Source organism: Aricia agestis, chromosome 15 (assembly GCF_905147365.1).
Source record: "Aricia agestis chromosome 15, ilAriAges1.1, whole genome shotgun sequence".
Classification (NCBI taxonomy): domain Eukaryota; kingdom Metazoa; phylum Arthropoda; class Insecta; order Lepidoptera; family Lycaenidae; genus Aricia; species Aricia agestis.
This window is the reverse complement of record NC_056420.1, coordinates 1,417,151-1,443,739: the sequence shown is the minus strand read 5'-3', so window position 1 is coordinate 1,443,739 and position 26,589 is coordinate 1,417,151. Positions and strand designations below refer to the sequence as shown.

Genomic DNA, 26,589 nt, shown 5'->3' with positions numbered 1-26,589 from the left:
AGCTATTGAAATCTAAACTCAACTTTAGTTGATATTCGATGACACCGAGTTGAGACTTTGGCTATTGAGATGTAGAATTGTGATTTCGTAGAAACTGGATAACAATATTATATATATGTGCGGGTAATAGACAGGCAGCCATAGGTCGATGGATGAATTACTCCACGACCGGACTGTAGATGAGACATATTTTTGTAAATTAGAAGCTCACTGGCAATGGTAACTGCAATATTACTTACCACTTTTTATACAAAACAGTGTTAAATAAAATATAATATACAACATATAATTTTCAGACGTGAACTGGGGCTCGACGACGCAGGCGCAGTCGTACAAGAGCGCGCTGTCCAGTGTGCAACATCTCAACCGGGTTACTGACCACGTCAAGAACTATAGGTATGCTGTAGCCGTGTGGTTGTTAGCCAGATAGCTAGATGCCTAGGCTGTTCATGAGATACCATATATCATAATAAAGACTGCCACAATCGTGACAACTTTTGGCTTCGCCGTTGGCAGGTTTTTTTAGATAAAGAACCAGTGAAGATTTATTAATAACAAAAGATGACAAACATCAAAACAAATATTAGATGACATATTTAAAAACGTGTGGCGTGCAAGTTTATTGTTTTGATTACTTTTGTAACGGACTACATTATATTCCCTTTATTACTTACACTTATTATGGTTCTATTATTTATTTCATAGGCCACAGATACTAGTACTGACCGGATTCCCGGGCGAGCGGCCTATATTGACGGACTTTGCGTATCTTATTACCAAAGATTCTTCGCTGCTGCTTTGCGGACATGTTATACAGGTATGTATTACACAGTAAATCTTATGATCTAATGTCGCTATTCTGTCTAAATTCGTTGGAAATTTAGTACATAAACAAAGACTGTTGCTAAACGATCTGTAAATATTTTTATCAATAAGTAGTGCACGCACGTTGCATGTTGAGATATACCCAACAAAATCTTACTGTAACTAGCACAATATACTTTAAAAAATATGTGGTAGTTATATACTTATAGATAAAAGCTCTTATTGTTATATATTTTTACAGAACCCGACGTCGCATCGCACGCGCGAGGCGCTCACTAGTCGCGCGTACCACTGGCTCGCGCGCCGCAAGATCAAGGCGTTCTACACGATAGTCGACGACACGCCGCTCAAAGATGGCGCCAGTGCGTTGTTGCAGGTTTGTTGATTGGTTTTCGGAACAATATACTATGATATGGCAGCTACGAATTATAAAAACTAAGGAAACGTAACTCCCATACTATTACCGTTTTAAATTTGGTTCCTTTCGAACTGTCATGTAACGCCTAATACCGCTCAAGGCCACTTACGGCCGTTCCCAATATTTGATCTATCTCTGGTTTTGCCCTACTAGAGACAGGAATAACTCACATTAGACATTAGAGACATATATTTTATGTCAATTCAATGTTAGCTGCGATCGGTTGTATGTTAAACCAGAGATAGATTGAATATTGGGAACGGCCGTTAAATATTGCAAATCTATTGAAATGTGTACCTAAGGTACACATTTTTGACAAGAGTAAGACGCATTGTGGAGCATGTTTTTTGGCGGAGTTACTCTTCCTTAGTTTTTATTATTCGTAGTATGACAGACATGTCCGGTCGCCGGACAGTGAAAAGTTTAGTTATTGAAATATAGCTGTCTCTTTCACATGTTTTTGGAAATATGTATTTTCCATGCACACCTATGTAAGGCGGACATCAACATTTTTGTGCGCTTGAGACAATGACTCATCTTGTATGAATTTTTGGTGCTCATTTACAATAACATTGGATGCTATTACTAATAAGTAATCACATTGGATTTCCACCAAGAGGCAACAGTACAATCAATTATATATAATAATATTGAATCTTAGTAGTGTTTTCAGTAGGTAGGATACGGTGAGCTCAATTTTTTCTACTGTTGCATTGTTATTATCGTATCATTTGTCTATGTTTATGATTGATGATTTTAGTGAAGTGTTTATTAATATCTGATGTTTTCACCAGGCAAGTGGTCTCGGCAAACTGAAACCCAATATTCTGCTGATGGGCGTGCGCGAGGACTGGGAGTCGAGTACGCGGCAGGAGCTCGTCGACTATGTTGATATACTGCAGTACGTATTCGCTATCTATTCACGACCAAATCACGACCCAAACAAATCGTGTTGTATTACTGTAAGGTACCATAAGAGAAGTTGATTCATACGCAGTTGGCGGACCGCAATTTTGTCGCGTTATGTCAAACTTACCCGACAAATCACAATAACCATTGAACACAACCAGAATAAACGACGTAGGTCCGCTTAATGTCTCAAAATCAATCAGTCTCTAATCAGTTCCTCTGTTGGTATAATATTATCCAACTCCACCAGAAACATATTAACTTCAATATAAATGTTACAGTAAAGCCCTGGACGTGCACGTGGCGTTGGCGCTGCTGCGTGTAGAGGGCGGCGTGCGCGCGGCCGCCGCGCTCGAGCCCGAGCTGGCCGCGTACCTCGCGCCCGCGCCCCGCCCCACGCCCCCCGCTAACGGTACTCACACATCATCATCAGTAATGCCCTGGACGTGTATGTGGCGCAGATAGATTCTACTGTGCCAATATACGTATCATTCTGTAGTAATATGCGAGGATGTCGCAAGGGAAGATCTTCCGACCGAGCGAGGTGTTATGCTCGGTCAGGCCGAAGCCCAAGTGATTGATTTCAGTTGCGTAAATATACCGATGCACTTAAAAAACTCCGATAGCGCGATGCTGGAATGTGGCGCTAATTGTGGGTACCGCCACAATTCTAATCAAAATTGCTGATGATAACATCAGCAACAATAAACTCGTACATCTACTACGTTACATAATATCTTTTGTTACAGATTCGATTGGTGAAAGCATCAAGGACTCTAAATCTACGGAGAGTTTGAACATACATTCTGTTGGTGAGTTTCCTCTTTAAGATTCAAGGAAACGGGATATTGACAGTCTATGCTTATTATTGAAACGTAGCATCTAAACTGTTGACTTGATTTCAATAAATGCTAGAATAAGGGTAGTCGGCTTCTTTGTAGTTTTTAACTGAACAAAATTTTTAATAATGACTCAAACTGTAACTGTTGAAACGTAACGCTATATTTCTGTATGCAGGTAGCAGTTTGTCTGACCTATCAGGCCCGGGTTCGCCCGCGCCGCTGCGTGTCAACCAGCACCCTGAGACTGCGGACGCCAACACTGACACAAACGGGCCGCAAAAGAAAGAGAAAGAAGAGAGGTGAGCGAGAACACTTGATATATATTGAAAAAAATGTGATTTGGCATACGGCTGTAATATTATATTTTTTCCATTTTATTTGTTCGGTCGTTTCGGTAGATCGGTGTTTTAGAAAAACTTTAATTAAATTGATTCGTTGTCTGTCAGGGGTGGACTAAGCGCGCTGCTTGGACGAAATCGGCGGCGCGTGTCGTCGTTCACGTCAGTGGAGCAGTTTACCAAGCGGCAGGCGGGCACCGTCGACGTGTGGTGGCTGTACGACGACGGAGGTAGGTCGTGTGGTGTCAGGGGCGGAGTCAGCGCTGATGGGGTGGGGCCAGAGAACCAAGCGGCATGATTTTGCCGTTAAGGATTTATTATTTATATTATTTGGCTGCGGCGTATCTTAAAGACAACATTATTTTCTCGAACCACGGCAAAATAGGAATGTGTGAAATCGTAAAAAGACTCATTTAATTTAATGTAACGGGAAGCTAAGACGTCAAATCAAATCATTTATTTTGCATACGTTCGTAGGATATAGGTCTTACGTCAGAGGCTGACAACCTAAAACGTCCACGATATTACAGTACGGTGCATTAAAAACGTGACTGTTATCTCAACGCTCTCTATTGTAATTTTATTAAGTTGAACAATGTATCGTTCCTTAAAAAATAAATTAATCTTTAAACACAATAAAATATAAAGATAAAATTAATTAAAAAATTAAAAAGGAATTAATTTTAACTTGAGGGTCAATTTAGACCGATACGCAACGCGTAAATGCATTTCTAAATTTGTATGGATTTGACAGATTTGCAAGGCGTCTCACGCTCACGAAATCTGTCAATTCAGTACAAATTTAGGAATGCACCTACGCGTCGAGGTCTGAATTGACCCTTAAACACAAACGTGTGTCGCAGGTCTGACGCTGCTGCTGCCGTACATTCTGTCGACGCGTCGCGCGTGGGCGGGCTGCCCGCTGCGCGTGTTCACGCTCGCCAACAACAACGCCGAGATGGAGATTGAGGAACGCAAGTATGTAATGGCTTTAAGTGCATTAGCTACATATCTAGCGACCCGCTGCATTGTAGTGGCAGAGAGCAAAATGAAATCTATAACCTAGATCCTTGATCCGAGATATGGTCGGTGGTGTTTTGCTGTTTATTTTATTAAGGGGGTCCGTGAATACTGTGCTTGACTTTCTACGGGTTCGTTGCTAAAAAACGGTTAAACATAAAATGCCATTTTATGTTAATGTATGTCGCTTGCCGCGTAGATCGAAAAGCCACCTTTAGAATTAGAATCGAAACTTCAGTTTTATACGTTTTATCAGGTTTTATCGTAGTAAAAAAATATATAGTAAGTAATATTGAATGAATGATTTCAGTATGGCTTCCCTGCTCTCCAAGTTCCGGATAGACTACTCCGCGTTGGAGATGATTCCCGACGTGTCTAAGAAGCCCAAGGAGTCTACTTTGGCGTACTTCGACAAGCTCATCGCGCCGTATATGACGACGGACGACAGTAATGATCCCAGTGAGTATACAAAAGTGGTTTACATTGTCACAGAAATCAGCTAATATTCCTTCGACGGCAGTTAGTATAAAAGGTAATTTACATTGATTTACAATAGGCTGGTCAGCAAGTTTTAATCCAATCTATTCAATATCCGTTGTTAGCATTCAAGAAAATGACCTAGCACATTGTATAAAGGAATGTACACATACTCTACGGAGTACGTGTGCGTCCGCAAATCATACGCGAACATCTCACTATACTTTCATATTTTTAAATTTATTAAAGTTATGAGCATTACTTATGTATCTAAATCAGTGGTTCTTAACCTTTCAGTCATGAGGGACCATCTTACCAAATGTTTGTCTTGCCGGGGACCACCCACTTGGTTTACCTAAATTAAGGGTTGTTTGATAAAGAAAACAAGCACAACTTTATAATAAGCACTCATTTTTTCATTTGGCAAAAATCTAAAATTTACAGATTTTAATTTAATGTGATTTTTGTGACTGCTAACTTCTGAATTCTCACATATTATTAGGATGGCTTCGCGGACCACTTGGAACGCCTTTAGGGACCACCAGTGGTCCGCGGACCACCGGTTAAGAACCATTGATCTAAATTTATTGTGTATGCAGCGGGCATCACGGAGGCGGATCTGCTGGCGGCGCGTGACCGCACGCACCGCTACTTGCGCGTGCGCGAGCTAGTGTCCGCCCGGTCCGCCGGCGCGCGGCTGGCGTGCGTGACGCTGCCGATGCCGCGCCGCCGCCTGCCCGCGCCGCTTTACGCCGCGTGGCTGCGCGTGCTCGCCACCGCTGCGCCGCGCGTGCTGCTCGTGCGCGGCAACCACGCCGCCGTGCTCACCTACTACTCGTAGCGGGGGACGTCACCCCCCGCGCCATAGCGGTTTTACACTGTACGATACGATATCGTGTACGATAATCTACCGATCGGAAACACTCGCTCAAAAGGAGCGTTCTCCAATCATGTCGATGACGAAGACAGGACAAATATACCATAGATTAATGGTATTCTAAAATATTATATTCCTGTCTTGTTGATACCTTTTTATCGTTACGACATGCGATATTAACATCGCCCACGCCCGACGTTTTGCCGAGTACTCGCTCATGCGTCTACATTATTTTTAATACTCGGACAATATGGAAAATATAGGGTATGTGACGTCACACTGAAGAAAGTAGGGTGACGTCATAGTGTCTGTCAGTTATCTGTGACGTTAATTTTCATCAGCATAAAAATTTCGTCCAGTTGTTTCCTGTGTCCTTTTTGACGAAAAATAAGATCTTTTAGTTAATACATATATAAAATAACTGCTTCTTACATTCCATTCCCTGCTAGTACAAAAGTACAGAGTAAGTAGAATCTATTTTATTTGAGCATTTGCCCACTTTACTTGCAAGCGGATAATTTTTCCACTGGTCTGCCAAGATTCAAATGTATCAGACATATTGTATGCTGCTTTCAGAAACATTTAATGGAGATTATAGATGATTAGTAAACTTTAATTAAATGAAAAGTTTGACAGAAAATCTTTAGAGCTTATGTCAAAATCTTTATCTCGGAGTGGCACAAAGAGACAGTGTTATAAGATTATCCGTTGTGCAAATATTTCAAAACAAGGGGTAAATTTACTAAACGTATACGGATTGTATCAAACCTACTAACAATATTAATTTATTCGCGTAGTTTTAATTCGAACACTAATGTTTTGTAATAAGGTTTCATATAGCTTGAATGTGATTGTGCGTTTTGAGTGAAAAATTAAGACCAATTTATTGTAGTTGACATTTTGATGTAATTCTTTGTAAGGTGCTATTTTAGTATCATAAATACTCCATTTATGGAAAACTAGAAACACAACCGATTAGCTTTGTCCACACTGTACCTTTTTCTGTTCGTCAAGGGCATGCGTTATAGCGCAGTCAACAGCGAACGTGAGGCATGCCCGCGACGCATGCCCTGTGACCGTATCCAAAAAAAAAAAAAGAAAATATTGGCGTTGCGTTTCTTGACGCATTCAATTATTGAATGCGCCAATATGAAAGTTGAATGACAGAAGATGACGAAAATTGAAGACGAAAGTGCATAGTGTGGACATAGCTATTGATTGGGAAATTTACTTTTTAATATTTGACGTAGACCGTAAAAATAAAAGAAGACAGGTAGTAACTTCAATATTTTCTCTCTTATTTCTAAATAAATATGCACCAAAATAATGTGTCTTATAGTTACCACTATATTAGAGATTTCAAATTACATAGATGTATGATAGTAAAATGATTTTTGAAAACTTTATGTAAGTTTGTACGTAGACCCAGTGCGTCAACTGAGCCGTGTGTTCTCCTATCTGATTTTAGGCCGTTATAAATAGTCAGTACTCAAGATGCATCTCGGTCTCAATACGCGGTTCGTCTCTATGATTGGTCCAAATTTTGACAGCCAACCAATCACAGAGCCTGAACCGTGTCTTGAGACCGAGATGCATCTTGAGTACTGACTATTTATATCAGACTCTACAGCACTCAAAATAGAGACTACTCTTCTTTTTGTAGTTTTCATGACATGTCTTATAGAAGACTATACTTTATTTTGCGTATCCTAGAGTCTATAATTATTTCGAATAAGACATTCCTGTCTAACGTGCGCGCGAGGTCTAATGTTGTGCATTGACAGCACGGCGTTTAAGCCCGGCCGCACATTGTCCGAAATTTCTGATAAGAAACAGTTGAACGTCCGCGCTGTCTCTTACATTTTGTACTGAGATGAGTGAGCTCGAACTCGCCGGAAGGATATTTCGGATAGTGTGCGGGGGGCAATCCGGCGAAATTCGACTGTTTCTGATCAGAATTCGGACAATGTGCGGCCGGGCTTAAAGTGATCGCACATTTGTCAGCACCGGACGCGCCGAACGCACTGGATAGTACACGAAATATGATGTGGCCGAATGTGCGAGGTCTCATTTCATACAAATTAGTAATTACAATGAATTGTAAAATGCGGCGCGTATGGCGCGTGCGTGTGATAAATGTGCGATCACCTTTAGAAGACTAACCAACAATGAATTACAATCATGACTAGCTGCCATCCAAACGGACGCACTGCGTCATTTTCACGTACGTTTTTTGAGTGTTGACCGGCCACTTAGTTTATTAATACGTACCGTCAATGCACACTCTAAGTTTGAATCTCAAAAGTGCTCTTAATGTTCTTAATAATGTATTTTTGGAAAGTGTGACTTATTATATAAAAATTTACATATTACTCATATGGTATTATAATATGTTTTATGAATTTCTTGCGGTATTTTTGTATAATATTTACATACATTTTCGACTTTTTACATTGCTAATATAAAATTTTAATGTCTAAACTAGAATAACAAAAATGTGAATCCAGAACTAAATGATGGTAATTCAAGATGTCCAGAATACTGTAGGTGGCAAAAGCTGGGTTATTGTAAAGATATTATATAATAATAATGCTTTATTGAAACGCAACGCTATGAAACGCGACGCGGCCTTTAATTTTTAGGACCGCGTTGCTGCTTTAAAGGTTGTTGCAATGAAAAGCTTTTTTTCTGTATTACTAAAGTCTATTTTGAATCTCAATATTGTTTTTACCCTTTTTACAGAAAGGTAAAGTGACATTCCGATTTTTGCCGCAAGCGACCGCGATCTACAAACATTAAAATAAAATGCCATTTCGTGACATAGGCTCGATCTTTAATTTTCTACCGACATTAGTCTAGCGAGTAGCGACCCATGCCGCCGCTGAAAAGCCTATAGGCATAGTGTGGCATTTTATTTGAATTTTTATCGGAACGATACGTATAGGTAAATGTAGAGCCGCGTCGCGTTTGATCGCGTTGCGACTCACTTGGTGTGAAGTGATCCTTAATTCGCTGGCTGCTACTGCAACTTTAATACATATTTACAGTTTTACATAACAAATCGGTTGCCCCCCGAATTATGCGTCCACGCCTAATGCAATTATAATAGACATTGCTCAGTTGTGCAAACGCATAGTTCAGTATTTATTAACAACAAATAGAGCATCGTATGGCCTAACGTGTTTGTTCATCACTAAAAATCATCATTATTTATTATGGATTGGGCGAATTATTCGGCCCAAAATTCAATTAAAATTGTTTAGAAATTCCTTTTCACAATTTAGGCAATGCTACTAAATAGTCTGTTGTAATATGTTTTTATGCACCTATCAAACTACCACGTTACCTAATGGTAAGCGCTTACCACGATTAATCACAGTACAGTACAGAGTATGCATTTTGGTAACTGAGATACCAGAGGCATTGTACTATGACCACAAAACTCTCTACTAAGGGATTAAATATACGCTGTATATTATTATGTTTCACCTTTTAATTTTATACAAATTATTTAAGAGCAGCTTTTAAAACTAATGTGTAATTAAAATTTTCATGTGTGGTGTGTTTTCTAATGATTTACATTATAAAATAATTGCAATTATGTATAAATTAATGTTAATTTTTAATTAGCTATCAAACTGTCTTTGTTTCGCTCGAAACACGGTTTCTTTCTAAAGTACAGTCGCGTAGGAAAGCTTTCAGAAAAATATTTTTTTATCATTATTTACTTTGTTATAAAATGTTTCATCAAATGAAATTTTTTTAAATGTATTTTATACTGTAAAAATGTTTTTAATTTATGTGCTTATATTTTGTTATAATTTTAAGTGTAATCAATCAATTATTCTGAATCTCTTAACACGAATTCTATTATCATTAATAAATAATGCATTACCGATTACTCGGAAAACAGATCAATAATTTTATTTTTTTATTCATTAAATCTTTACATAAACGTAATAACTCACAAGTTATTTTTAATCAAAATCACGATGTTGCAACGTGAAAAATGCACATTTTTTTTAAATTGTAACTTAAAGTAATAATTAATTAATTTTATTTTAATTAATTCATCTGCTGTGCTGCCAATTGCAATACCAAATACTTTTTGTTACCCGTACCTGATAACTCATAAATCATAATACCTATAGCTTATGTTGACGACTGTACAGCGAGTGTATAAATGATTTTAATAAATGGATTGTTCTTTGTGTTTAATTTTATGCGATTTTCATTGCTGTTGGCATAATTGAATTGGTAGGAATGTTTTAGATGTTTTATTACCTATTGTTAATACTACATAAACTGTGTACATAGTAGATATCTACAAAATGCTTGAAGTATGTACTTAGTTCTCTGTTCTTAGTAAAGTAGCATTTAAAAAGATTTAGAATTCAGAAAATCTGGGATGGAAAGTCCAGTAATACCTTCTGTAGACCTACATGGAATACATTATAATATTAGACTGCTGATTTTTTTTTAGGTCAAACCATCTCCAAGCCTCTAGGAGAGAGCTGGAGTTCCCTTGCTGAATAACATGTCACGACAGCCCAGTAGATATTTTTTATGATTTGAACCAAGAAACGAAAAGATCACCCGATAATAAGCGCCGCCCATGGGCACTCACAACGCCACAGCCCACAGCCTCACAACGCCACAGCCCTCAGCCCACAGCCTAGCAACGCCACAGCCCTCAGCCCACAGCCTCACAACGCCACAGCCCACAGCCTCACACGCCACAGCCCACAGCCTCATATCGTCACAGCCCACAGCCTCACAACGCCACAGCCCTCAGCCCACTACCTAGCAACGCCACAGCCCACACCCTCACAACGCCACAGCCCACAGCCTTACAACGCTACAGCCCACAGCCTCACAACGCCACAGCCCACAGCCTCACATAATGCCACATCCCACAGCCTCACAATGCCACAGCCCACAGCCTTACAACGCCACAGCCTCACAACGCCACAGCCCACAACCTCACAACGCCACAGCCCACAGCCTCACATAATGCCACATTCCACAGCCTCACAATGCCACAGCCCACAGCCTTACAACGCCACAGCCTCACAACGCCACAGCCCACAGCCTCACAACGCCACAGCCCACGGCCTTACTACGCCACAGCCCACAGCCTCACGGGCACATCTTTAATCAGAGTCGTTAATTATTGCATTTAGGGTCTCCTTAGGCCTCCGGTTACTTAAGGATTCAGCGAAAATAACATTGCTGTTGTTTCATGCCGGACTCTTTTAGGCCTCATTCGTGCCGGAATAGCTGTTTCATAAAATTGTTTTAGTGCTGTTCTTATGATTCATCGATTACATTTTTCTGAGATCAAGTCTCAATGCTAAAGTGCCCCAAATTAAGGTCAAGGAGATCTTAACAGAAAACGCAGAAATGCTAACCAGGTTATTATAACATCCTCGTAATAAAAGCATTAAAGTACAAAATCAGTTTTGCGATCGTAAAATAAACTAGAAATTCAAGTAGCATGTCCTATACGTTTTCTAAAGAGATCTTCAATTATCTGAATGAAATCACGAGAGTGCAGCGCGGCGGGCCAGCCAAGCGAGCCAGTCCGTTCTGTGCACGCCGCCGCGCCGCACGTAGTGAAGTGAACTCAGTGACTTGTGTACGTGATTGTATTTGTATTGGATGAGCCGGATTTAAGGTATTTATTACACATTTATAACAATAAATAAAACAAACTTGGATGTTTTTATTCTAAAATTAAATTTCCATTGTTATTGTAACCACTTTTCGAGGTCATAATACTTTAAATTGACAATAGTTGACCTATAGTTCAGTTCTGGTTTGAACAGTACGTCGGAAAAACAAAACTGGTTGTATGTAGGTACTGCATTAATCCTTTCGCAATTGAGATTCGAACCTGCGACCTATTGGGATTTAGTTGCCATTTAACATTTTGCAACCGAAGACCGCTTTGGCTTGAAATTGCTCGTAATTGTGGTTATAAATTATGTTTTCATCATGATCAGGCTGTAAAAATTCTAAAATCCGTAATATACCTATAGCTATATATTTTTTGTAGAAAATTTTATCAGTTTGCCGCCAAAAATATTATTAAAGCCACCGCCAAAAAGTCATAATAATTATTATTTGCGCCAAAATTAGTTAATCGCCCGGGAACCGCACATTTTCTGGGATAAAAACTAGCTAATGTCCTTACTCGGGACTCAATGTTCTTGGGCTTAAGTAATTTAACAAATAGACGGACAGACTGATAATCCTTGTATGGGTGTAAAAACAAAGAAAACTAGGAATTCGAGTTCTCTAACGTAAAGGAAGCCACAGGAATGTCAAATGGTCCTTCGACCGGATAGAACTAATGAGGTAAGACACTGATGCTTTTGTTGTGATTTTGTTGTTCTTTTTATCCTAAATACACAAAACAAAGATAAGATTATCGATTCTTCTAATACAAAGCAATACGTAAAAAAATGGTGGCCCTTCGAAAGAGAACGGCTCCGGAAAATATAAATAATCTGTTTAGTAGCACACATCATATCAGGATAATGACAGAAACGTTTCCAAAACGTTGAACAAAACTTTTGTTTATTGTCTACCTATGCTGGTGCTGCACTCTAGCGTCAAATTGTTATATCCTATTCACCACCTGACAACTATTTTAAGCGCGATAGTAACAGGTACTTAACTAGATAAACAGTCCAAACTACCAATTGTGTAGTAATTTCTGTCATTTGCTGTCAGCGCTACAACTATGGATCATCATTATCATGATGGGCTGGCGTCAGTTCTTGATGTTGCTCTAATAACTGTTGATGTGAGAAGAGTTTTGGAGAGTAGTTGTCCTCTAACTGGAATTTTAATTAAATCAACCTGTGACCTCCCCCGTGGTCTAGTCTTTTTATTTTTTACTAGCCGAGACTGTCCCAACTCCCACTGCTGGGCAAAGACCTTCACCAAGGTCTTCCATTGTTTGCTCCTGCGCCACCATTGGCCAGCCTACCTGGTACATGATTTTAGCTCAACGCGCCATCTTTTTCTTGGCCGACTACGGCGGCGGAGTCCACTTCGGGTGTCCACTCTGGTCTCTGTTGAGATCTTTGCGCAGCGGTCGGGACTCGGGATGCACGCGGCTTACGTGACCCGCCCAATTCTACTTCAGCTTTGCCGCCTTCACTCCTACGCAGACGCGTAGCGTGCCTTGGCGGGGCCCCGTATAAAAAATGTTAGGGGGCCCTAAGGTATGGTTGCCTTTTTTTATTGTTTTATAAATTACATAATAATGTTTTGAACGGTGTGATCCCAGTGTGGCAGCCAGTAGATCCGACATTTTTCGATTTCCTTAGACTTTATGCTGCTCCAGGCCCTTTGCCTTTAGATGTTGTGACATTGGCTTGGTGGAGAGGGGTCACTCAAGCTGGGTGGAGTTTCTAGGGTGTTAAAGAGATATCGTTCTGTGTCGAATCTACCAGCCATATTATTATTATTACTACCTAACCATATTATTATTATTATACCCTTTCCAATACTTTCGATATTCAAACTTTTCTTTTTAACTTTTAACGAAATAGAAATAGAGGAGGTTACGTCTTGTTCGACTGTAAATATTTTAGGGTTCCGTACCCAAAGGGTAAAAACGGGACCCAAATACTAAGACTTCGTTGTCTGTCCGTCTGTCTGTTTCCAGGCTGTAACTCAAGAATGGTAATAGAGAGTTGAAATTTTCACAGATTATGCATATCTGTTGCCGCTATAACAACAAATACTAAAAACAAAATAAAATTAATATTACTAAAGAGGGGAGGGAAGGGGAAGCAACAAACGTGATATTTTTGGCCTTTTTTGCTCTATATCAATAATGGCAACAGGTAGATATAGTCTGTCAAGAAAGTGAAGAAATTAAAAAGTGGCAACATCGTAGTGCCATCCCTTTCAAATCAATCTAAGAAAAAAGGGATGACACTACGATGTTGCCACTTTTTAATTTCTTCACTTTCTTGACGGACTATACTTGAATTTTTCACAAATTCCTTAGTTAAGTATATTAATGTACTTTAATATTTAATAACAATATTTAAATGAAAAAAAAATTAAGGGGGGCTGTATGGAAGCAGCAAGCAAGGAAGTAAAACACAATTTTTGGCCTAATTTTGCTCTATAATGTTACGGAACCCTTCGCACTTGGCCGATTTTTTAATTAGGAACTACATAATGTTAAACATAATATTACTGCATAATTACTTAGTAGCTAAGTAGCACGTGGATTACTAATTAGTACCTAATAATTAAATAAGTGCGCAGGGTTTATAGTAAGAATCTAGACTCTCGAGAACTAGACTTATCTAGGCTAGTCTATTACGCTACGTTAAATGCTAGTTAGGAATGTTATACTTATTAAAAGTAGGGAGAGGAATGTTAGTACGTTATTACTTTCTGTAGTACTAGATAATGCCTAGGTAAATAAATAATACCACAGATTATTATAACTAGCTATTTGACCGACCTTTCCTCGGTATTCGACAAAACACGAATAAAATTGCATTTTCTAAAAATGATTCCTAGCTAGATCGATTTATCGCCCCCGAAACCCCCTATATACTAAATTTCATGAAAATCGTTGGAGCCGATTCCAAGATTCCAATTATATTTACAAGAACAAGAATTGCTCGTTTAAAGATATAAGATATAGTGAAAACAATTAAACTGCCGCCTTTAAAGAGATTTAACGATAACTTAACATGACTTTGGTTTTGACCAAGACTCTACGCTCGGTCTTTAAAACTATACGGTCTAAGTTCTACATTTTCTGTCAAACATTGAATCCATAGGCTGCCTAATCGCCAAGCCGGCAGTTTTTGGCTGCCTATGCCAATTTTAAATGGCTTATTTAAAAGTGCATCGCCTTGTAACATTACATCGTTCACTGGCAGGTCTTATCCTAACGAAGAGATTATAACTGTAGTCGTTTTTTTATTATTATTATTAATGAATTAACTATAATAACTCTTATGATATTCCTTCCCCATACTCTAAAGCCGCGTACACAGCGTAAGACTATGGTGTAACATCCTGTAGTTCCTTATGTGTTTCGACTTTCGACATCATCCACCTATGTAACATTACAAGTTACAACATTACAATTAAACTATATTGTGCGGTTTTGTCATAAATAACTCGATGCTATTAAAATTGGTTATGTAAATTGTTAAGACATAAATTATTTTTTATTATGCTATGATTTAAACCGCGAACTTAAAATAAAGTTCGCTTTTTTATTGATATATATTGAAACTAATAAGACTTTTTAGGGCCAATAATCGGCCCGGGTATGGTTGAAATTTCATATCATTTTGACATTTCCGAATTGTTTTTTGTAACTATAAAAATTGGTCACCGATTATATTAATCGGGTACTCTATGGCGCAGTTAGAAGATCAACCTTTTTTACTGCGTCCTGTGGCAATTTAGGTTCCTTCTTCCTATCCATACTTAATAATATTATAAACCCGAAAGTGAGTCTGTCTGTCTGTTACCTGTTCACTCCTTTGAACCGATTTTGCTGTTTGAGATACGTTGAGTCTAGATTTGTTTGTTTGTTGAACCGTTTTGTTGCCAAATTACAGAAAACTAGATGACGCCTGCAACTCTTTGCGCCAAAATTCGTTTATAGCACGGGAACTGTGAATTTGTCCGGAATAAAAAGTATCCTATGTCCTTTACATAGGATACTTTTTATTCCGGACAAATTCACAGTTCCCGTGCTATAAACGAATTTTGGCGCAAAGAGTTGCAGGCGTCATCTAGTTTTCTGTAATTTGGCAACAAAACGGTTGTGCCTATGTACCTAAGTTATAAGTACTCTTTAAATGTCGGAAGTTACCTGCACGTTCAGTTTATCATCAATCTGGTAAAGATTGACGCGAGACTGAACGTGTAACCCACGGATTGATGGACTGATAATTATTTTATAAAGTAAGTATGTACTTTTTAGCCATCAGTCTGGCGTCAATCTCAGATTGATGGACTGAACTGATGCCAGATTGAGCGTGTAACCTACGACTATAGAACGACCATTTAATGTGAATATAGAATTCAAGATGCGGCTACTACAAGGCTCAAACACGCTCAAAGGTTTACCTTATTATATTATTATGTAGAATGTACACATTTGTACGTGACGAGACTCCAAATGATGTAAATCTTGCGGTACCTTCGTCTGTGTTGAAAGTGAAACCTCCGAAACCACGCTCCGATGACCAGGGATGGCCTAGGCATTGTCTAATGTCGTCATTACCTCTTGCTGAAAATCACTCATCATTATTTTGCTGCTTCGTAATGATGACTTTGCAAAACTTCGATTTATTTTTCACTAGCTCTTTGACCGATAATGCCTAGGTAAATAAATAATACCACAGATTATTATAACTAGCTATTTGACCGACCTTTCCTCGGTATTCGACAAAACACGAATAAAATGACATTTTCTAGAAATTATTCCTAGCTAGATCGATTTATCGCCTCCGAAACCCCCTTTATTTTATACTAAATTTCATGAAAATCGTTATATATATATATACAAGAATTGCTCGCTTAAAGATATAAGATTCATATCGATTTCGCCCAATACTCAGCCGTTATACAGGGTGTAACAAAAGTAAGTGATAATACTTTAGAGTGTGTACATGTTCCTCATAGAGAGTTCACTGTAAAAGGAGCAGCGCTGAAAGACCTATTTTTTTAAACTTTTGTATGGGAAAGCGCCCTAGCGTCACTAGTTTCCCCATACAAATGTGAAAAAAAAAGGAAAGGTCTTTCAGTGGTCTACTTCCACAGTGAACTCTCTACGAGGAACACGTACACACCCTAAAGTATTATCACTTAGATTTGTTACACACTGTAGAGATGGAGGAGGTAAAATCTAGTAAATTATTATTTTTGGCAATATCCGAATTACATCTCAAGATCTAAGTAAATAAGGAGGTAAGTGTACGCATGGGACATGCCATAGATGATATTATATGGGCATGCGACAGAAAATATTAAAAGGACACAGAGTCCTGGGTACCCACGTCCCTTTTCTTCCCTAGACAGAGTTGCAGGTAACATACAGTTCCATTATCCTCTGAGCTTCTGCCTTGCTTTGTATGGGTGTCGCTATGGTGCATGCGTCGACACCGTTACAGCCAATTGCGGCGTTCTGTTGGCTGCACCGCACGCCGGCTGCCCATGCGGCTCACCGTGTGCAACTTTTTATCCCGCAAATAGCTGCTGATTATCTTCACATTGTATTCGGAATTCGTATAGCCGAATACCAAGGAGTATATTTTAGGTACATGATAATGGAGCTTAGAGCAAAAAGTTGGTCCTACGACTGATCTCCAGCCAGTCGATAATCCCTACCATTGTGTAACATAGTAAATTTCTTATAAATAATAAACTGTTCTATTAGCGCCATCTATTGACATAATTTTGAATTAAAGTTTTCTCATTGATCGATTTTTAGGAAATCACTATATGTTTTTTAATATTAAAACAATTTAAATTATATATTTAAATATTTTAAATAACAATACATTCATATTTTAATAATTCTTTTAATCAAATTTAATTTTTGAAATTCGCGCTCTTTACTAATTCTTAGTTTTGACTTTTGACTTTTTTTAAAAAAACTTTTTGGGTATAAAATACGAGTCTGAAATGTCATCGGCCTTTTTCTAGATTTCAAAAACTAGAATGTAGTTTCTGAACATCTACTTATTTCCCAATATTGGTGAGTTTAATTTGTGTGTCTATTTAGTTTTCTTAAAGCTTCTTAATTGTGTTGAAAATTACAAGGTTTCTTTGATATATTTATGTCCTTCTGTTATTCTAAAATACTTAGCTGACTATGTGTCCGGCAAACCTTTGTTTTATAATTTAAGCCCTTTTTGGCAAGATTTATTTAATTATAATCTCTTATTTCTTTTGTAATTTAACAAAATCTAGCATATAACATGTTCCAAATTATTAATTTGCCCTGTTTTACGTAAATTTAGATATTCTTAATGTACCCACATTTTGAAATTATTAATTGTTCTTTTTACTTTCTTTTATTGTAATGGACATGCAACCCGTGGCTCGTGGCAAAAATTATTTGAAATAGTAGTAGACTGCTGACTGACAGCGAGTATTCGCAGACTTACAGGAAAGTAGCAAACATTAATGCCAGGTATACTGCTCGATCTGCCGTTGATGCTATAGGCATTCGTATTCCCAACGAGGGTTCGAACGGCGAATAGCGAATGCCTCATGCAGTCATGCCCATTGCATTAACGGCAGATTAAACAGTGTACAGTGACCATGGAATAAATACGGAGTTTGGTACTTTACTGTAAAATATGCCGAACACTCACTGTAATTGTACCATCGAGGAAATTAATTTCTATTTCCTAGGCAATTGACGGACCTACGTCATGTGGTCGGCTTATGTCAATTCAATGTTAGCTGTGATCGGTCGGATGGGTTTGACCTAACGCGACCAAATTATAAAAAAGAGACACTTAAGGCAGTGCTCGTATACCTATTACACACATTTAGGAACCAGACCTTCTCCGTAGCCGGCCTGATTTCAATGAAAGCACTGTCACCGAAAAACGATGTAGAACTTAGGAGGCTTTTTTATATCTAGGGCCGTACCACGAAACCGTTTTGAGACTCAAACAATCGTACGAAAATGCCGCTTCCTATTCTAACAAACGTGAAATTACGTTGTTAGAGTACGACGCAGCGTTCTCGTCCGATTTTGAGTCTCAAAATTGTCTCGTAGTAGCCCTACAGCTTCCTTCCTAGAGAGAGAGCCGGGATGCGCAAGGTGTTCCTGCGCATCGCGGCCCCCCGAGTAGCGGGGTAGTGTCGGGTCTGTAGATGATCGCTGGTAGAGATGCGGTAGGTAGTACCGTACCCGCAACTCTGCCTTAAGCGATGAGTGGAGCACCATGGGGTTTTAGTGGGCAGACAGGAGTCCCACATACCCCGGCCGATATCCCCAATTTGTCGGGGATGCGTAAAGCATTTCCCTATGTAGAAAAAAAGGCCCGCAGCTATCAAAAAACGTACTTTTTCACGCTGATTCTCAGCTATTGGTAACAATAGCTAACTTCCAAGCACGATGCGTGGATGTCTAGCTGTTGCACAATACGTGTGCAATATGCTTTTGTTTGGGAATGGAGAGGAAACTAGAAGCAGTTGGCAAATGTGCTCACGATGCGAGATTCGTATCTTTAGTACGGTCACGACAGCTAACATAGATACCTCTAGTGTACATTATAATGAGTATTATTTAAGGCGTAATTTAATAATACAAACGAACCTATACTATAAAAGTATGTGTCTGTTTGTCTGGTAGTTGCGTCTTCATTCTTCTCCATTGAACCAATCGATAGCTATGTAGATACTTAGGTCCAGGGAAGGAATCTCAGCGTTGGTTTTATCTCGTACGGTACGTCGTTTCAGCACGACAACCAAATTTTTGTGACAGAAATACAAGCTCAGCTCACTACAGCTCTCATGTGGACTTTGCTTACGATAAGAAAAGTTTATCCGTCTGGCAGTGTTTAGACCATTGTGTAACTTCCTATTGTTGTTTGTTACCTTATCTATTGAACGTTAATGGAATATCCCTTCTCGCAGTCAAGTAAATTACTTCTAAAATCGTAACGTAGTTAAAAGACACTGATATAAACTAAGCACTACTAACTAATAGCTACATTAGGTACTTTTTGATACTAAATGTCAACATTCAATTTAGCATTTTAGCAATCTAGATGTGACTTATCGCGCGGGAACCGTACATTTTCCGGGATGAAAAGTATTCTATATCTTTTCCCGGGACTCAAAGTATATTTATACCAAATTTCAGCAAAATCGGTTCAGCGGTTTGCGCGTGAAAAGGTAACAGACAGACAGACACATTTTCGTATTTATAATATAAGTATGGATACTGAGCTTTTTCTGTCAATTAAATCAATCTTATCTATTAAATCAAAACGGGATATATTTACTAGCTGCGCTTCTGTACTTACTTATTTTCTTGCTCTGGAAAATTGCTATCTAGTTACTCCGCAAACAAGCTTCTTATTAACTTTCATAACAAACTTGAAATTGATTGCTAGCTCTCTATTAAATTACTAGCTGCAAATTGGATTTGAAATTAAATTAATCGCAATTATATACAATACTAGATGATGCCCGCAACTCTGTTGGGCCAAAATTCGTTTATCGCGCGGGAACCGTACATTTTCCGGGATAAAAAGTATCCTATGTCCTTTCTCGGGACTCAAAGTATCTCCATGCCAAATTTCAGCAAAATCGGTTCAGCGGTTCGAGCGTGAAGAGGTAACAGACAGACAGACAGACAGACACACTTTCGCATTTATAATATTAGTATGCGTACATTTTTCCGGGATAAAAAGTATCTTATGTCCTTTCCCGGGACTCAAAGTATCTCCATGCCAAATTTCAGCAAAATCGGTTCAGCGGTTTGAGCGTGAAGAGGTAACAGACAGACGGACAGACAGACAGACAGAAAGACACACTTTCGCATTGATAATATTAGTATGGAAGTATGGATATACATGTTTAAAGCTTTATTGAGTAGGTGGATGATTTGTATATACCTACCGACTCACATCACAGAATTTTCAGAGTGAAATAACCACTCTTCAAATACTGTAGTGCCTGGAATAAGATTTTTAATGTCCGTATGGTTGCCCAAGTACATATACAGTGTGTAACAAAAATAAGTGATAATACTTTAGGGTGTGTATGTGGTCCTTGTAGAGAGTTCACTGTGAAAGTAGAAGCGCTGAAGGACGAAAAATTTTTTCACTTTTGTATGGCAAGGGCCCGAGCGTCACGAGTTTCCCCATACAAAAGTGAAAAAAAAAAATTGTTCTTTCAGCGCTGCTACTTTCACAGTGAACTCTCTACAAGGAACACGTACACACCCTAAAGTATTATCACTTATTTTTGTTACACACTGTATACGGCATGCTAGCAACATAGTCGGCATACTCCAGACTCCAGAGGAATAAGCAGGTCCATATTCTATAGTCTATACGTCTAGGACCAAGCGTTTGCGGGTTTCTCACGATATTTTCTTCACCGTACGAGCGTCCGTATTATAATATGTACTTGAGATCATAAAATGTCTCATTGATACACACCTTCACCCGAGTACGAACCTGCACCCTCTCGTGTGCGTAACAACGGGCTTTCCACTAAGAGATACACAATACAATAAAACTAGGCCTTTTCATCCGTTGTGGATGATTTATACAGTATTTTTCAGAGCGAAGTAACCAATCCTCAAATACTGTAGTGGCTGGGACAAGATTTAAATGTCCGTATGGTTGCCCAAGCGCACACCGCACACGGCATTCTCGCAACATAGTCGGCCTAGTCCAGAGGAAAGAACAAGTCAATACGTCTGCGACCAACTATGTGCGGGTTTCCTTCACCGTACGAGCGTCCATATTATGTACTCGAGATCAGAAAATGTCTCATTGGTACACGCGTCCACCTGGGATCGAACCTGCACCCTCTAAGAGTGCGAACCAAAGGTCTAACCTCCATTAGGCCACGGACGCTCCTATACACAATACAGCGAGTATATTTATTATCTTTGCCTCAATCCTTACAGAGTGTAATAATTTAACACACTGTAGCCAATTGCAACCATGTAAGTGATATCGAGGCCAATAACACCTGGGTCATTCGTCACACTCGTCTTAAGGCACTTACACACTGATCAAGGATTGGATGAGTATTGAGCACAGACTAATAATAATAGCTCCCACACCGGTTTCGGTGACGGTGGCCGGTTTCATTGAAACCAGGCCAGCTACGCAGGAGTAATTTTATAGTGCCCAAGTGTGTGCGCAGTACACAAGAGCACTCTCTATTCCTTTACTCTCATAACCCAGTGGGACGGAAGACCGACACGACAGGCGAGAGATCAGGCGCAGGACCGACTTTTTACATGCCCATCCGACGCATGGATCATCTTACTTGTCAGACAATCAGGTGATCAGCCTGCATTGTCCTAACCAAACTTGGAAATAACGTGTTTCCAACGCGGGAATCGAACCCACGACCTCCGAGTCAAGAGCCGCGCTCTGTACCACTAGACCACGGAGGCGTCAACAACGTAGTGTGAGCACAGACTATAAAAGGTGTAACAAAACTAAGTGATAATGCTTGAGGGTGTGTATAATATTATGTCCCTTATATGTAGAGTTTACTGTGAAAGTACGGCAAGCGACCCAGCTTCGTGAATTTTTACATACAAAAGTTTAAAAAAAAGTTACTCCTTCAGCGCTGCTACTTTCACATCGAACTATATAGAGGCTCCAGACACCCCCTAAAGTATTATCACTTGTTTTATGTGCTTAATCCTGTATATACACCTATTGGCGCAAATAGACTTAATCCAGCGAATACACTGCACCTCAATTGGACCTCATGGAATGTCAGCATTGTTTTGTATGGTAAAGCGAGAAGTGCATCGTCAAAACTGCATCATAGTCGGACCCGGAACCAGGGTATCGTTGCGTTGTAAATCGTGAATAGCATCGTTATAAATACCGTGTCTTTTTATAAAACCCGACTTATTCCCCATTCCTCAGTAGCACGAATGAATCGTATCTTACGCCCGATTCCCGAAGCATGATTTCCCACCTCTATAAAATCACTCAGTGCTTAGTTTCTTTCGTCTCGGCAATTTTGGAATCAATTTTACACGGACAATATGTCAATGCTATACACTAGGCCTTGGTGCTTCGTCCCGTCGCGTTTCCGCGGTTGCCAAACGAAGGTTGCTTCGTTGCTTCACTCTTTTTTCTTTTCACTAAAACTCTTCTTGTTATATTGCGAGATGGTAGAGGCATTCGCAATCTCTGTTTTCCTCATAATAGCAGATCAAATGGGCAATTAAATAAAGCAATTTTCATGGTTCTTAGGCTTAGATATTGCTGATACTAAGTTCAAATAATATAGCGATCGATCGATCGATCTTTATTTACGACGAACGAGAGACATAACAAGATAACTATTAACTAAGCGAAATAGTTTAAACATTTGTTTTCGCATTCAGACGAATATTAATTACTTAACTCTAATTAATTAATCTTCTATCTAATATATTAAATTCTCGTGTCACAATGTTAGATAGCGTACTCCTCCGAAACGGCTTTACTGATTTTATATGCATATTCAGTCTGAGAATCGGCTACTGGGTACTTGTTATATTGATAAGAGCATTTGCTGAATAAATAATAGTAAATTATTACAACTCGAGACTGACGGCGACCATTGTTTGTGCGACGGGATAGCGATGGACGTTGCCATGTTGACAATTGACATACTTATTTAGTCACTTTAATAAAATAATACGGGCGAAATACTTTATATGGCAAAGAAACGTTTGCCGAGACAGCTAGTTATATTTGTAATACTGTGATATAGAGATTTTGACATAGGCTCCATCCATACGTTATATCTGCCAAACTCTAGTGCGGCAGTAACAGATTTAAAAGCTCCAAGTCGCTTTGCAGAGCTTTGTCGATAGAGTACATAGTCACCGTAAGCTATGGTGGCTATGGAATATGCTTAATTTCTCGTTGAAGTACTAAAATAACAAAAGAAACTACTCAGATGATTTAAAATATCTCGTATTTACATCATTTCAATGATTTCAACATAATATCTAACTTCATTTACCGGTGTAACTGGTTAGTCTTGAATTTTAATAATTCACATAACACGCTTAATATTTTAGGAGTTGAATGTACCGAAATAAAGATAGTAAATAAGCATATTTTTTTATAAACAAAATAAAGTGATTCATTTCACGAAAGTGTGAACTTTTTTTTTTCTTTACATGTAAGTACTTAATATTAATTTTAATTTTAAGTGCTTATCAGAAAATATTACGTGTTAGCTGTACTTACATTTATTTCTAATTAAGTATATTAGATAAAGTAAAGATCTGATTCTTTTGAGAAGTTTTTTTTCTGTACTTGAAATAACTTCTTTTTACAAAACAAAACAAATATATGATAATATTTTTTTCTTTGGTGATTTAGAAAGTAAGTACTTATCACGAATGTAAATTGATTATAATGTTTTATTGTTGTGTAAGCACATTATATAAATTGAAATCGGCCCTTTTATGGAATCTCAACATCCGGAGTGAGAGTACCTTTTACTCTTAGCCCTTATCTCTTTAACTTACTGTACAGTAATCCAAAATTACGAGGTATAAGAATTTCATACAAAACGTTAGTACGTTTTGTATGAAATTTTTATACCTCGTAAAATTCTGTGTTTTGTGTCTCGAATCTTGATTCACCTATTTTGATTTATTCTTTAGAAGTTCCAAATTTAAATATCCTAGTTTAAGGGCCTGTTTCACCGCTTCCTGATAAGGCTATCCACCATTTAATTTGACAGATGGAGTATGGAAAATCTGTCAAATATCCCTATCGGGCACCTTATCAGGAAGCGGCGAAACAGGCCATAAAGGTTTTTATTTTTATTTTCAGAATATAATATATTTTTAAAACTATTAGGCTTTAAGTTTATGTTATATCCATTTTCAAAATATTACGTAGAGTCTTCGTAGCGTCATTTAAAAACTATGAGTAGGTATCTACTTCAAAAAATTTTTTTCAAAATCATCCCTTCTTGGCGAGATGTTGTGGCCTGTGGGACGACATACTTTTCATATTTTATTCAAACAAATGGGATTGGGCGGGTCATATTAGCCGTATGCATCCTGACCGCTGGGCAAATATCGCCACAGACTGGGTACCTGATGATGGACGACGCCGCCGCGGTCGACCTCGCAAAAGATGGCGCGATAAACTTGACACATACAAGCCAGGTTGGCCGACGGTGGCGATGGATCGGGATGAATGGAAGGACTTGGGGAGGCCTTTGCCAAGCAGTAGACCTGCGTAGGCTCTTAAAAAAAATTTAAAACAAATTTAATGGCGTAAGCAAAATGAAAATGTTAAGTAGGTCATGAACTACATTTGTACTAGGAACACATAAGTTATTGAAGGTTTATTTCAATGGCTGTTGGAATTGCTTAAGATCTGTTACTTAATATTGGTTAATCGTTATATAATAACGTCTGTATGTTTGTCACGTGCGTGTGTTTACGCCCCGTAAATGGTCAGTTATTACGACGTAGTATCTACATCGTAGTATGTAGCACGTAGGTATTAATAGATTTTTTACTACAGGTAAATAAGAATCTAATATATAAAATTCTCGTGTCACAGTTTTCGTTGCCATACTCCTCCGAAACGGCTTGACCGATTCTCATGAAATTTTGTGAGCATATTGAGTAGGTCTGAGAATCGGCCAACATCTATTTTTCATACCAAAAATTATTTATATGGCAAAACAACGTTGCCGGGACAGCTAGTATTATTATAAATATATACAGTAGTCAGTTGATCGTCTTTATAATGCACATTCACAAGTGAGGAGCTGGCGAACAAAACTGGACAAGTCCACCAGAGTGTGTGTGTGTGTGAGTGTGTCTTCTCTTGACCCATCTGTCTGTCAATGTCAATGAAATCACAAGTGAAATAATGTATACGCATTACCACAGTATCTTCACATGCGTATTTGGTTTTATTTCAAAGACAGGGCTTAGTTAGTTTACTGTCTCACATTTAAACTGTTGAAAAATCTTTAAATACTGCCGGGTACAAAAAAACCTGCAAAAATTAAGGTGACTTCCAAAATGGTATGAGTACGTAAATGTAGAGCAAAAACTCTACTTGTGTAGGAGTCAGTTGAGTGACAGGCAAATATTGAGAGCAAGTGATAATAATTGGTGATACCTACACTATATATCTGCGATATACATAATATTACATAGCTTAATATTAATTATCGAGACAAATTAATGCCATAATTGACTCATTACCGTTTGTGTTAAAATGGCTGTAGTTCGTTAATGAGGATTGCTAGACCTTCCTGTTTATTTTTTACCCGTCAAGACTCAAGCCCCAAGCGATCGAACACAACCGCGATAACAATAGAATAACAATAGATTTCCAAGAATTCGCGATCGAGGGATTAAATATGTTTTAATGATGTTGCTAATGAGTAATGAGTAATGACTCACTGCAAATTAATACGTAAAGAATACTTTAATTATCAGTTCCAAATATTGCAAATATTCTCAACTAGAACTAACGATAAAGTTAGCTGGTACCGATTTGAATCTAATTTTTAATGTTTTCTAGTTTATTTCAGGAATTTATACTTATTTTTGGAAGTCGGTAAAATTTATTGTTAAGATTTATTGCTATAATGTGAGTTCTTGAAGTTTTACGTTTACGTAAATCAGTAATCCAGTAATATCAGCTAATTAAATAATTTATATTACTGAACGATTGCAAATTACACATGTTATACTTAATTATTTTACCACAGCTATTATTATGATTTAACAACTATTATAAAATAACAATTACAGCGTTGTTACGAATACGGAGCCAATACGCAGTTCAAAACCGTTTCAGTTTGAATTGTGCAAGTAATATAATCGATAATCGTTGTTAATCGATCGATCAATCGATTCGATACATCGAGTTTGAACATCGGGGGTTATAAAATGGATCAGAAGGTTAGGTCGAAGTGAAAGTTGTAATCTGACTCCATGGAACTTGTTATGACTCAGATTAATATTGTAAAACTTATGTTTATTCAAGAACGTCGTGGACTACATCAGTAAGAAGACATCCCTCCACTTGAGAGTCGAGCGTCTGCAGTCTCGCCACAAGGTCAACTTCAGTTCCTTTGTGGTGAGAGTACCGACACATCTTCTCT

The 26,589-nt window shown here is 38.4% G+C and overlaps 2 protein-coding genes across 4 annotated transcripts in view; both read left to right on the top strand.

Annotated features, from left to right (window-relative positions):
* LOC121734348 (bumetanide-sensitive sodium-(potassium)-chloride cotransporter) overlaps positions 1 to 6,562 on the top strand; it is a 30,414-nt gene extending 23,852 nt beyond the window's left edge. Inside the window, exons 14-24 of the mRNA XM_042124882.1 lie at positions 297 to 396; positions 706 to 817; positions 1,067 to 1,201; positions 2,038 to 2,144; positions 2,434 to 2,564; positions 2,902 to 2,964; positions 3,170 to 3,293; positions 3,441 to 3,562; positions 4,196 to 4,310; positions 4,663 to 4,811; positions 5,429 to 6,562. Coding sequence (XP_041980816.1) covers positions 297 to 396; positions 706 to 817; positions 1,067 to 1,201; positions 2,038 to 2,144; positions 2,434 to 2,564; positions 2,902 to 2,964; positions 3,170 to 3,293; positions 3,441 to 3,562; positions 4,196 to 4,310; positions 4,663 to 4,811; positions 5,429 to 5,670 — 1,400 coding nt within the window. The 3' untranslated portion in view covers positions 5,671 to 6,562. The remainder of the gene's footprint in view (positions 1 to 296; positions 397 to 705; positions 818 to 1,066; positions 1,202 to 2,037; positions 2,145 to 2,433; positions 2,565 to 2,901; positions 2,965 to 3,169; positions 3,294 to 3,440; positions 3,563 to 4,195; positions 4,311 to 4,662; positions 4,812 to 5,428) is intronic.
* A 4,702-nt stretch (positions 6,563 to 11,264) lies between these two features.
* Positions 11,265 to 26,589, top strand: part of LOC121734347 (serine-rich adhesin for platelets) — a 63,099-nt gene continuing 47,774 nt past the window's right edge. For all 3 annotated transcript variants that reach the window (XM_042124880.1, XM_042124878.1, XM_042124879.1), the window contains exon 1: positions 11,265 to 11,383. The gene's annotated coding sequence lies outside the window, so the exon portion shown is untranslated. The remainder of the gene's footprint in view (positions 11,384 to 26,589) is intronic.